At 43.1% G+C, this 12225-nt stretch overlaps 1 protein-coding gene across 1 annotated transcript in view; it reads right to left on the bottom strand.

Moving 5' to 3' along the window:
* Positions 1-911: 911 nt before the first annotated feature.
* LOC149298378 (protein PHTF1-like) overlaps positions 912-12225 on the bottom strand; it is a 39364-nt gene continuing 28050 nt past the window's right edge. Inside the window, exons 15-18 of the mRNA XM_089487519.1 lie at positions 8822-8977; positions 7676-7771; positions 7023-7148; positions 912-932 (exon numbers count right to left, since the gene is read on the bottom strand). Of these exons, the coding sequence (XP_089343645.1) occupies positions 912-932; positions 7023-7148; positions 7676-7771; positions 8822-8977 (399 nt within the window). The remainder of the gene's footprint in view (positions 933-7022; positions 7149-7675; positions 7772-8821; positions 8978-12225) is intronic.

The following is a 12225-nucleotide window of genomic DNA, read 5'->3' as shown; positions in this document are numbered from 1 at the left end:
AATCCTAAAATAAAAAAAATATACAACATTGCTTAGGTTTTCTTCTACACTGTAGGTGGCACTACTGAACAACAACTCAATTTACCTTATAGTGTACTATATTTATTACTACTGACTTAAGGTTAGCGAAGGAGAGGGGTTTATCATTTTCACTTAAAAAAAAAAAAAAACTACTAAACTTTGTATTTTTCTATATAGAAAATGTAGAATGGTGCAATGTGGATAGAGATGCCTTCGGGGGATCTCTTATATCTTGTGGTTGCCAATGATGTATTGGCACACCTTCTATGGATGTATCTGTATTGTATGTGTGCCTTATGAGTACTGTTGCAGACTTTACACAAATGCTATGCCTGTATACCCATGGTTAGAATGTCAATGTACTCTGCACTGTCAGTCTGTCTTGTATTTAATATGTATCACCTGCCCTAAATAAGCTCCATTCAAGTTAATGGTTTTTCACAGATTGAATTATGCACTATAAGGGCTTCTTGCTTGAGAAAGGCCTTGGCCCTTGATGAATGAAATAAGGGACATGAGAACAGACCTCTGCTGCAAGCTGTCCTAGCAACTCTCTTTTTAGTAAACAAACCCTAGAAACGGTTTATGATCCTTCATAAAATCCAAAATATCTCTAAAACAGTCGTTAAAACATAAACTTCAAATATATACATTTAAGCTATTTGGCATAACCTATGATAAAATAGATTCCTTCACAACTTTAAATAAATACAAATGGGTGGAAATTCTCTGAAAAAGTCAATTGTCACATTTTAACCAGGAAATGTATTGAGAGCATAAGATTGACATCCATTTAAACCTCAGTTTACCTATATGTATTAGGTATTGCATAGTGTGGTCTACATCACAAGCGTTCAACATACAGTGTCTGCTGGTTTTTATTGATGAGGTCACGGCTTAATTTTCCACAACTACAAAAGATAAAAATATAAAACATCTGATTAAGCGATGATTAATGTTAAAGTGTGAGTTAAGAACTAAGCATTTTTAACAGATTTGTGAAAATAAAAAAAATATATTAGGTAGATTTTTGTTGCTAACCAACTAAAGAAAAAAGGACCAAAGCTGCATCACAAATGGAATAATATAAGCATAGATGTGCGCCTACTCTATTCTAGAGGTACAGGTGGCATGGCAGGATAGGGCTTGAAATCCTTATCCCAGGAAAAATCCATTGAAACAACTCGGTAATAAAGCAGCACAAAATAGGCAGTAGCCATGCTCACTGTGAATTAGCCAGCGACGGCAAGTTGCAGAAAGGAGCTAAATGTAAAACCCAGACCACAAAATGAATTTACATCATTGTGTAAATGATGCCCAAAGTCCTTCTTAAACTAAACACCCTGGTGCCAATATTATGCACATCTGCCCCCCAGAAATGCCTTATACCCGCTATATGTAACCCTGCCTCCCAGATATGCTTTTTAACCCCCTATTTGCCACTCTGTAAAAAAAACCTCGTCTTGTAATCGAGCAAATACGGTACATACTAGAGGAGCCAAGGTCTAGGGGATGGCTGAGCTACTTAAGTCACCAGCCTTTGCTTTAAAAGTGGAGTAATCCGCAGGAACGTTCTCCTAATTGTTTTTACCAGCATGCATTGTTTTTACCAACTTGTGCATAACTCTTCCATATACACAGTGACGTCTCCAGCTTTCATATTTAGGGGGGGCACATGGGGGGCCAGGGACCAAAGTAGGGGGCCAATTATAAAACGGTACATATACTATATATATATATATATATATATATATATATATATATATATATGCGTTAGACGTGCATTTTTAACTACATCATATGTACTTATCTCTTTGAAGTGATTGAAATCTGATTTATATTTGAAATATATATGAAATTATATATATATATATATATATATATATATATATATACATATATATATTAGACCCTGCTGCCGATATATAGAAATATTACACCCTGCTTCCGATATATATTATTAGCCCCTGCTGCAGATATATATTAATATTATAGCCTACCGCCGATATATATTAATATTAGACCCTGCTGCCGATATATATAAATATTAAACCCTGCTGCCAAAACATATATAAATATTAGACCCTGCTGCCAATATATATATAAATATTTGCCCCTGCTGCCAATATATATATATAAATATTAGACCCTGTTGCCAATATATTTTATGTTGAAAAAATTGGACCCTACCCAAGCATTACCTGGGCACCGCTCACTGCTCCCTTGCATGCAATAACTCCCTACCACACCAAGAAAAATATATTTGCCACACTGACTGCAGCTAAGGGGAAGGCAGTGAGAGTCAGTCCTTCTGACTGCACCGTGACATTGAAAGGTCCTCTCCCCTGTAATCATCCCTTTGTCCCCTCATTCACTAAACCATACCGCTCTTTTACTTACACCCTGTAGTTCAGGTATAGATCAAATAAACAACACATGTAAACAGCATGTGCATGTATAGATCAACTGAATAAGAAATACAAACCCTGTATTTGCAGGTATACATAAATAATGTATGGAAGCATAGCAGATACAGATCAACAGAATAACACAAAAACCCAGCTTTGCAGGTACAGATCAACTGGAAATCACATAACAACTAAGATAAAACCCCCTAAATTACAGGCATAGCTCACAGGATGCAGCTCACCAGCCCTGGTGTCCACACTGCCCACATAGAACCCGACCAGCACCAAGAAAACATTAACAAATTACAGTCGAGAGTTTGTTTGTCCCCAAACAGCCCAGCGTGCGCCGATTTTGTCCCCAAACAGCCCGCCCTGACACCAGTACAGGCTCTGCAACACCGACACCCAAACACACACACCAGGACAGGCTCTGCCACACCGACACCCAAAAAGACACTCCAGGACAGGTTCTGCCACACCGACACCCAAACAGACACACCAGGACAGGCTCTGCCACACAGATACCAGGACAGGCTCTGCCACACTGACACCCAGACCAGGACAGGCTCTGCCACACCGACACCCAAACACACACACACACACACCAGAACAGGCCCTGCCACACAGACAGCCAAACACACACACCAGAACAGGTCCTGCCACATCAACACACACCAGGACAGGCTCTGCCACACCTACCCCCAAACACACACACCAGGACAGGCTCTGCCACACCGACACCCAAACACACACACACCAGGACAGGCTCTGCCACACAGATACCAGGACAGGCTCTGCCACGCTGACACCCAGACCAGGACAGGCTCTGCCACACCGACACCCAAACACACACACACACACGCAAGAACAGGCCCTGCCACACAGACAGCCAAACACACACACACCAGAACAGGCCCTGCCACACAGACAGCCAAACACACACACCAGAACAGGCACTGCCACACAGACAGCCAAACACACACACACCAGAACAGGCCCTGCCACACAGACAGCCAAACACACACACCAGAACAGGCCCTGCCACACAGACAGCCAAACACACACACCAGAACAGGCCCTGCCACACAGACAGCCAAACACACACACCAGAACAGGCCCTGCCACATCAACACACACCAGGACAGGCTTTGCCACACCGACACCCAAACACACACACACACACACACCAGGACAGGCTCTGCCACACCTACCCCCAAACACACACACACACCAGGACAGGCTCTGCCACACCGACACCCAAACACACACACACCAGGACAGGCTCTGCCACACAGATACCAGGACAGGCTCTGCCACACTGACACCCAGACCAGGACAGGCTCTGCCACACCGACACCCAAACACACACACACACACACACACACCAGGACAGGCTCTGCCACACCTACCCCCAAACACACACACACACCAGGACAGGCTCTGCCACACTGACACCCACATCCAAAATGCTTTCCACACTGGTTTGCTGTTTGTTTGTTTTTCCCCCTTGTGTATTGATGCCCCAGCCAGCCCCCTTTGGTTTTAATGTATTTCCCCCCACACCCTTGTGTATTGCCCCATGTGGATTTGTGCCCCCAGCCAGCCCCCTTTGTGCATTATGCCCCAACACCCTGGTGTATTGATTTATGTGATGTCCCCAGCCAGCCAACCTCCCTCCCTCCCTTGTGTATTGATGCCCCTCTTTGCATTGTTAATGAGTGACCCATGTATATTTGTGACAGAATGACCTGTCATACAGGGCCCCAAGGTAGACAGAGATGGCTCCAGCCTGGCTGCATAACAAACATGGCTCAAGCAGGAACTCCATTGTGTTAACAGGATTACTGCCAGGAGGATTTTTTTTTATTTAAAAAAAAAAAAAAAAAAAAAATATCCTCCTGGCAGTAATCCTGTTAATGGGATTTGTTAACACAATGGAGTTCCTGCTTGAGCCATGTTTGTTATGCAGCCAGGCTGGAGCCATCTCTGTCTACCATGTAAACAGCATGTGCATGTATAGATCAACTGAATAAGAAATACAAACCCTGTATTTGCAGGTATACATAAATAATGTATGGAAGCATAGCAGATACAGATCAACAGAATAACACAAAAACCCAGCTTTGCAGGTACAGATCAACTGGAAATCACATAACAACTAAGATAAAACCCCCTAAATTACAGGCATAGCTCACAGGATGCAGCTCACCAGCCCTGGTGTCCACACTGCCCACATAGAACCCGACCAGCACCAAGAAAACATTAACAAATTACAGTCGAGAGTTTGTTTGTCCCCAAACAGCCCAGCGTGCGCCGATTTTGTCCCCAAACAGCCCGCCCTGACACCAGTACAGGCTCTGCAACACCGACACCCAAACACACACACCAGGACAGGCTCTGCCACACCGACACCCAAAAAGACACTCCAGGACAGGTTCTGCCACACCGACACCCAAACAGACACACCAGGACAGGCTCTGCCACACAGATACCAGGACAGGCTCTGCCACACTGACACCCAGACCAGGACAGGCTCTGCCACACCGACACCCAAACACACACACACACACACCAGAACAGGCCCTGCCACACAGACAGCCAAACACACACACCAGAACAGGTCCTGCCACATCAACACACACCAGGACAGGCTCTGCCACACCTACCCCCAAACACACACACCAGGACAGGCTCTGCCACACCGACACCCAAACACACACACACCAGGACAGGCTCTGCCACACAGATACCAGGACAGGCTCTGCCACGCTGACACCCAGACCAGGACAGGCTCTGCCACACCGACACCCAAACACACACACACACACGCAAGAACAGGCCCTGCCACACAGACAGCCAAACACACACACACCAGAACAGGCCCTGCCACACAGACAGCCAAACACACACACCAGAACAGGCACTGCCACACAGACAGCCAAACACACACACACCAGAACAGGCCCTGCCACACAGACAGCCAAACACACACACCAGAACAGGCCCTGCCACACAGACAGCCAAACACACACACCAGAACAGGCCCTGCCACACAGACAGCCAAACACACACACCAGAACAGGCCCTGCCACATCAACACACACCAGGACAGGCTTTGCCACACCGACACCCAAACACACACACACACACACCAGGACAGGCTCTGCCACACCTACCCCCAAACACACACACACACCAGGACAGGCTCTGCCACACCGACACCCAAACACACACACACCAGGACAGGCTCTGCCACACAGATACCAGGACAGGCTCTGCCACACTGACACCCAGACCAGGACAGGCTCTGCCACACCGACACCCAAACACACACACACACACACACACACACCAGGACAGGCTCTGCCACACCTACCCCCAAACACACACACACACCAGGACAGGCTCTGCCACACTGACACCCACATCCAAAATGCTTTCCACACTGGTTTGCTGTTTGTTTGTTTTTCCCCCTTGTGTATTGATGCCCCAGCCAGCCCCCTTTGGTTTTAATGTATTTCCCCCCACACCCTTGTGTATTGCCCCATGTGGATTTGTGCCCCCAGCCAGCCCCCTTTGTGCATTATGCCCCAACACCCTGGTGTATTGATTTATGTGATGTCCCCAGCCAGCCAACCTCCCTCCCTCCCTTGTGTATTGATGCCCCTCTTTGCATTGTTAATGAGTGACCCATGTATATTTGTGACAGAATGACCTGTCATACAGGGCCCCAAGGTAGACAGAGATGGCTCCAGCCTGGCTGCATAACAAACATGGCTCAAGCAGGAACTCCATTGTGTTAACAGGATTACTGCCAGGAGGATTTTTTTTTATTTAAAAAAAAAAAAAAAAAAAAATATCCTCCTGGCAGTAATCCTGTTAATGGGATTTGTTAACACAATGGAGTTCCTGCTTGAGCCATGTTTGTTATGCAGCCAGGCTGGAGCCATCTCTGTCTACCTTGGGGCCCTGTATGACAGGTCATTCTGTCACATCATTGAACCCAGCCACCCACCCCCCACCTTTGTGTATTGATTTATGTGGTGCCCCAACCACCCTGTTGTGTACTTATACCCCCTAGCCACCCCCATTTTGTATTTGTTGTCCCAATGCAGCCCCCCCCTTTGAATATGGCTCCCCTTCCTCCTATTACCCCAACTTTTAAATTTGTTTTAATACTTACGTTTTTGCGGCCATCCTTCATTGCTGCTGTCCTCCAACATGCTCTTCTACCTGTCACGAGGAACTGTTCCGCGTGACTCCGCCCCCTTGAGCGGCCCATCACATTGACGATGTGACGTGCCGCTCAAGGGGGCGGAGTCACACGGAACAGGACACTGGGCGGCACTGTGCAGGCACGCTGGCCGCTTAATGATTTTAAAGCGGCCAGCGTGTCTTACCGCCGCTTAAGGACTCACGGCCACATCGGCTGCAATGGCATCTCGGTGTGCCGGCCAGTGTAGATTCAGGGCGGCCTGGGGGGCAATTGCCATGGCCCCCTCTGGCCCCCCCCCCGCCGACGCCACTGCATATACACCCTGTGCAATTATTTGCACAAAATATCATATTGTAACTAACAAAATGTTAACTCACTCTGATATTGAATCCTAGGAGATCACTCACAACTCCTGACACCGCAGAAAGGATGACCACACGTGTTATGTTGTAAATTAATGGGTTCATTGTCAGTCCATACAGACGAAATGGTGTGTCTATTTCCTAAAAAGGATTGAAAAATTAACATCAATTAACTGCAAAAGTTAATGCAAAGCAACTGATTCCTCCAAAAAACGTAGGAATTTGTCTCTTTCTCAATTAAGCACATTGGTTGCTATCTTAAGCCAACACAGGCTCACCCAGGTATACATACTGTATTTATTTATTGGCACGCCATTGCATGTCCTTAAATTGCTTTGGTTATTTAATTATGTGACCAGTTGTTGATCACCAATTTTCTCGATTTCATGTTTTTTGGTTACTTATAAAATGTCAACATACCCCATTCATATACAAGATCGATTTTTGTTAGAAGTATCTCCAAATTATTATATGCTTGGATAATAATATATGCAAAATATGCTAATTAAAATTAGCCATTTGAATCAATAGAAATTAGAAGTCACTTCTTTCATCATTGCTTAAAATGGCTCCAGCACATCTTATGTTGCCATACCCAGCACACGTCAATTTAGCCATCCAAACTATGAATCCCCTATCCCAGCCTACAATACTACAATCCCACATACTTTAATGAGTTTTGAGGACAGCTTCAAGACGTTGTTCACTATAGTCAGTTGTTCTTTCTTGTTTGGTTTCTTTTCCATTTTAAGGTAAAGGTTAATCTGCAGGAAAAAAAATATTTATATATACACTATATGACCAAAATTCAGAGCTACTGAATTTAGGTAAAATTGAGTGCCGAAATGCATAGTGTGTAAAAATAGTCTGTCATCTGTAGCATCACTCACTGCAGAGTTTAAAATTGCCTCTGGAACCAAAATCAGCATAATCACTGTGCGGTGGGAGCATCATGAAATGGGTTTCCATTGCTGATATAATTTATGTTTAGATTTTGAATATATTTATATATTCAATTGCTTTTTTTGTGTGTGTGCGCGAGGGGTGAACAGTGTGATAAAAGCAAGTGCCCCAATGGCCAGACAAATAAATGTCTGATAATGACTTACATTTAAGGCTGTCATGGACCCAGGGTTGCAGGGCAGGAGTTCCTATTGTTTGTGGGCGTTTTGTAGGGCATTTGTTATGTCATGATAAAGTGTAGTTGAACTACCTGACCATCAGATAACTTTTTCCAGGGATATTACTTGGAGCACCTTGAAGCTAGGACAGCACAATTTGGTGCAAAGATAGCTAGGGTTTCTGGCACACCCTGGGTTTGAGGGTATCCGGTTGGGTGAGGAGATCGAGGCCTTTTCACCCCAGTTTGAAGTGTTTGCTTTGGAGGGGCTGATGACTGTTTTAGCAGTATTGCAGTGTGTTATGGGAGGGGTACTTGATGGGGAACTGCTTGTACTGCTGAATATGCTATTTTATGTTAATGACCCCTGTCTGGGATAAGTAGACCTGCCTGGTTGTAATAAAGTATTCTTGTTTTTCTAGTTTGGAATATAGTCTCAGTCTACATGTAGTCTCAGCTCATGGTGCAGAGAGAAGACTATAATCATTTGTTCTATTCAACTGCTATCTTCACTAGCTATAACAACTTCAAATACTGATTGGATCGTCTTGAGGAGGGCGCCTAAAGGTTTCAGATGACTGAGTAGTTTGACTGTGGTGATAGCAGATGGCCCAAAATAGCAGAGAAAGCTAAAATTAATGGAGGTGCTCAGCCAGAGCCCCAGGAGTCTGTTATTAAGGTGGGCCACACTTACCTCTTCTGTTAATAAAATCGATACATTACTGTATTTCTTGTTGGTGTCAGAGCCCAGAGAAGTTAAGCGCAGAAGAAATATCACCAGAGATGTCTCCCATATTAAGAACTCCCAGTTATAAACATAGTTCAGGAAAATGGTATGTCCATGAAGGACCTGTGTCAAGAGAAGCCCAGAAGAACATAAACATTAGGTTTTTAAGCTTTTGACAGGCCTATATTTATCAATTCTAAGAGCATCTTTTCAAAATCTGCTCCAGCTACGCTGTACTGGCAGCGTAATCCTGAAAAGCTATCATGCCTATTGGTACTCTTGCAAATTATGCATGGACGATAAAGGGGCAGTCATTGAAGTTGCATATTACTAATTTACCTTAACTTTTTTAGCACCATTAAGCTTAGTGAAAGTTTGGAAAGCTTTTGTAACATGTCAGTTGTCTGAAACGTTTCAATACATGTATTCTCCTTGAATTCTGCAGAGTAGAGAGTGTGACACAAAGAGAAGATATAATTTTCTTCATAATATGGGACATTGGGATTTATTCAATAGTACAAAAGTTGCCAGTTTATAGTTTCAACTCACCAACATCCCTATACTTTGGGGTTCATTCATTTGGCGTTTTCAGGAAAGTTGTGAATTCAGTTCCTTTGCTTCCCTATATATTATGAAGGCCCATCCCAAATAAGCTTCTGCATGGTTTGCTTCTTATAACGCATAGTTTAATGGATCTCCATATCTATGGGATTTTGCAATATGCTGTGTCGGCTCAGCCTAGCTAGAGGAACCTGACAGCGTTGACTCTTTATGATGAATAGTGAAGTGAGAGATAAAACCAAAACACTTGTGAGGGACTAACCTTGTTATGTTTCTGCTGCATACATGCCTGAGATGCACCTTGCTTAAAGCAAACAATTTGACTATGCATTACACTGGGACCACCAAGCTTTTTTTTATTTTTATTTATTTATTTTTTACAAAGGAAGCTGACTGGGGATGGACCTTAATTACAAATTTTTATGTCCGTAAACTGAAAAACGTATCTCCTGAATCTCTTTGCAACTCCCATTTTATTTAATAAAGCCCAGAGCAGAGATCTTCCTCTGACAAAATAAGGAGTACACAAAGATGCCTATCTATACAGGTAGCTTACTGTATGAGTAAAAGAAGGGCAATTGTCAAAACTCTAATGCAAAATAAATCAATATAAAATTTTTTTTTTTTTCCATTTTGATTTTTAGGGGCATACTGTTAATTTTAAATTGTCAGCAATTCAACTATATTACTGCCATTTAGCATTGATCACAACAATATCTATTGACCAATATACTGTATACATCATTAAAAAACAGAGTCACATTTTGTCACAGATGTAATTTGTTACATATAGTTACATGCGTCCATCAAGTTCAGCCTTTCCTATATCTGTTTATTTGTTGCTGTTGATCCAAAAGAAGGCAAAAAACCCCAGTTTGGCTCTTTCCAATTTTGCACTAACCAGGGAAAAAATTCCTTCTTGACCCAAAATGGCAGTCAGATTTCTCCTTGGATCAATAAGCTGTTTCCCCATAATTGAAGATTATATCCCTGAATATTATGTTTTTCCAAATATCCATCCAGTTGCAGTTTAACACCTTCGTGACAAAGGCTGATTTAACTTTTTGTACCCTTTGTGACAATGGGCGTTTTAACATTTCTGCGCTGCTCGTGTTTAGCTGTAATTTTCTTCTTCCCTGCTTACTGAACCCACACACAATAGATATTGTTTTTTTCAGGACAAGAAGGGCTTTCTTCAGATGACATTGTTTTGATTGTATCATATTATTTACTATTAAAAAAAGTATAAAATATGGTGAAAAATTGAGAAAAAAATGACTAACTTTTAGTTGAAAAATCTTTTACTCATCTATAAAAGGTAATGAAAAAACCTGCTAAATAGATTCTACTATTTGTCTACTATTTGAGTTTAGAAATACCCAATGTTTTTATGTTTTTTTGCTTTTTTCTACATATTATGGAGCAATAAGTACAGGTAGCGGTTTGCTATTTCAAAGCCATTTTTTCCAAATCTGGTAATTCTTCCCCCCATGTGCCATTTCAGGTATCTTTGAAGCTGGCCAATGCAATTTACCCCATCAAGTCATATATTTTTGAAAACTAGACAGCCCAGGGTATTCGAAATGCTAGTATTTTAACCCTTTCCAAGCACTAATTCTACCATTAGCCTTTGTCAAACTTTATGGTAGTAATTTTTTTTGCATTTGTTTTTTCACACACATTTTACTTCAGGTATGAATAAACAGGTTCTGGTGTATGTCACTATCATAAAACACCCCAATATGTGTTTAGCAACATCTCCTGAGTATAGCGATACCTCACATGAATGATTTTGCCTGGCTGTTTGGGGAAAAAAGGGCCACATTCGGGGCATGCGCATTTTCAATGTTGAACTTTGGCGTTTGGCGATCAACTGCCCATGCCCTATTTGGTACATCTTTGAGCCGGGCTATTTCAGTGTGCCCAACAAAACCATATATTTTTGAAAACTAGACACCCCAGGGTATTTTAAATGCTGGTATTTTTACTCTTTGCATGCACACATTTTACCACCAGAATTTTTTCAAAGTTTGCAGTAGTATTCTTTTGTGTGTATTTTTCCCCCCACACACCTATGTTATGTATGAATTTACAGCTCCTGGTATATGCCGCTGTCACACGACACCCCAATATGTGTTCAGCAACATCTCCTGAGTACAGTGATATCCCACATGCATGGGTTTGTAATTTTTGGGGGGAACATTGTTTGGTGTCGCTGGATGCCTCCTGATCTAGGCATTCCAGCGACACCATTTAAGTTTAGGAGGTGATCGTTGATCGCCTCCTAAACGCTTTTAAAATGGGCGTCCGCCGCCATACAATGACGCCCCGGGGAGGGGCCAAACATGGCCCCTGTTGCCAATCGTGGCGCCGTTTGGGTGAAAAAAAAAAATCGATCACGGATCGATTTTTTTTCACCCGTTTTAACAAATGACGGACCTGGCACGTCATTTGTCGTAAACGACTTGTTTTTCCGTGACGTGCCCGGACCGGCAATTGTCATCAAGGGGTTAAACGTCTGTACAAACTCCGATAAAACTACCTCTGCAGGCAGAGAATTCCACATCCTTATTGTCCTTACTGTAAAAAACCCTTTCCTCTGCTTTAGACTAAATCTCCTTTCTTCCAGTCTAAACGCATGACCACGTGTCCTATGTCATCAATCATATTATAAAACCCTACAAACTTCAAATGGTAGAGGGGTTGTTCACAGGGGCGGGCTTGGGGTTAGTGGTCCTTGGATGCAGTATTCCTGGGTGCCTCCCTACCAGAACTAAAACACACACACTACCTTGCTGTAACACCCTATC

This window comes from Sceloporus occidentalis, unplaced genomic scaffold (assembly GCF_023333645.1).
Source record: "Sceloporus occidentalis isolate IW3139 unplaced genomic scaffold, rSceOcc1.0.p SCAF_33, whole genome shotgun sequence".
NCBI lineage: Eukaryota > Metazoa > Chordata > Lepidosauria > Squamata > Phrynosomatidae > Sceloporus > Sceloporus occidentalis.
The sequence above is the reverse complement of the archived record's forward strand: the minus strand, read 5'-3'. Positions and strand labels throughout refer to the sequence as shown.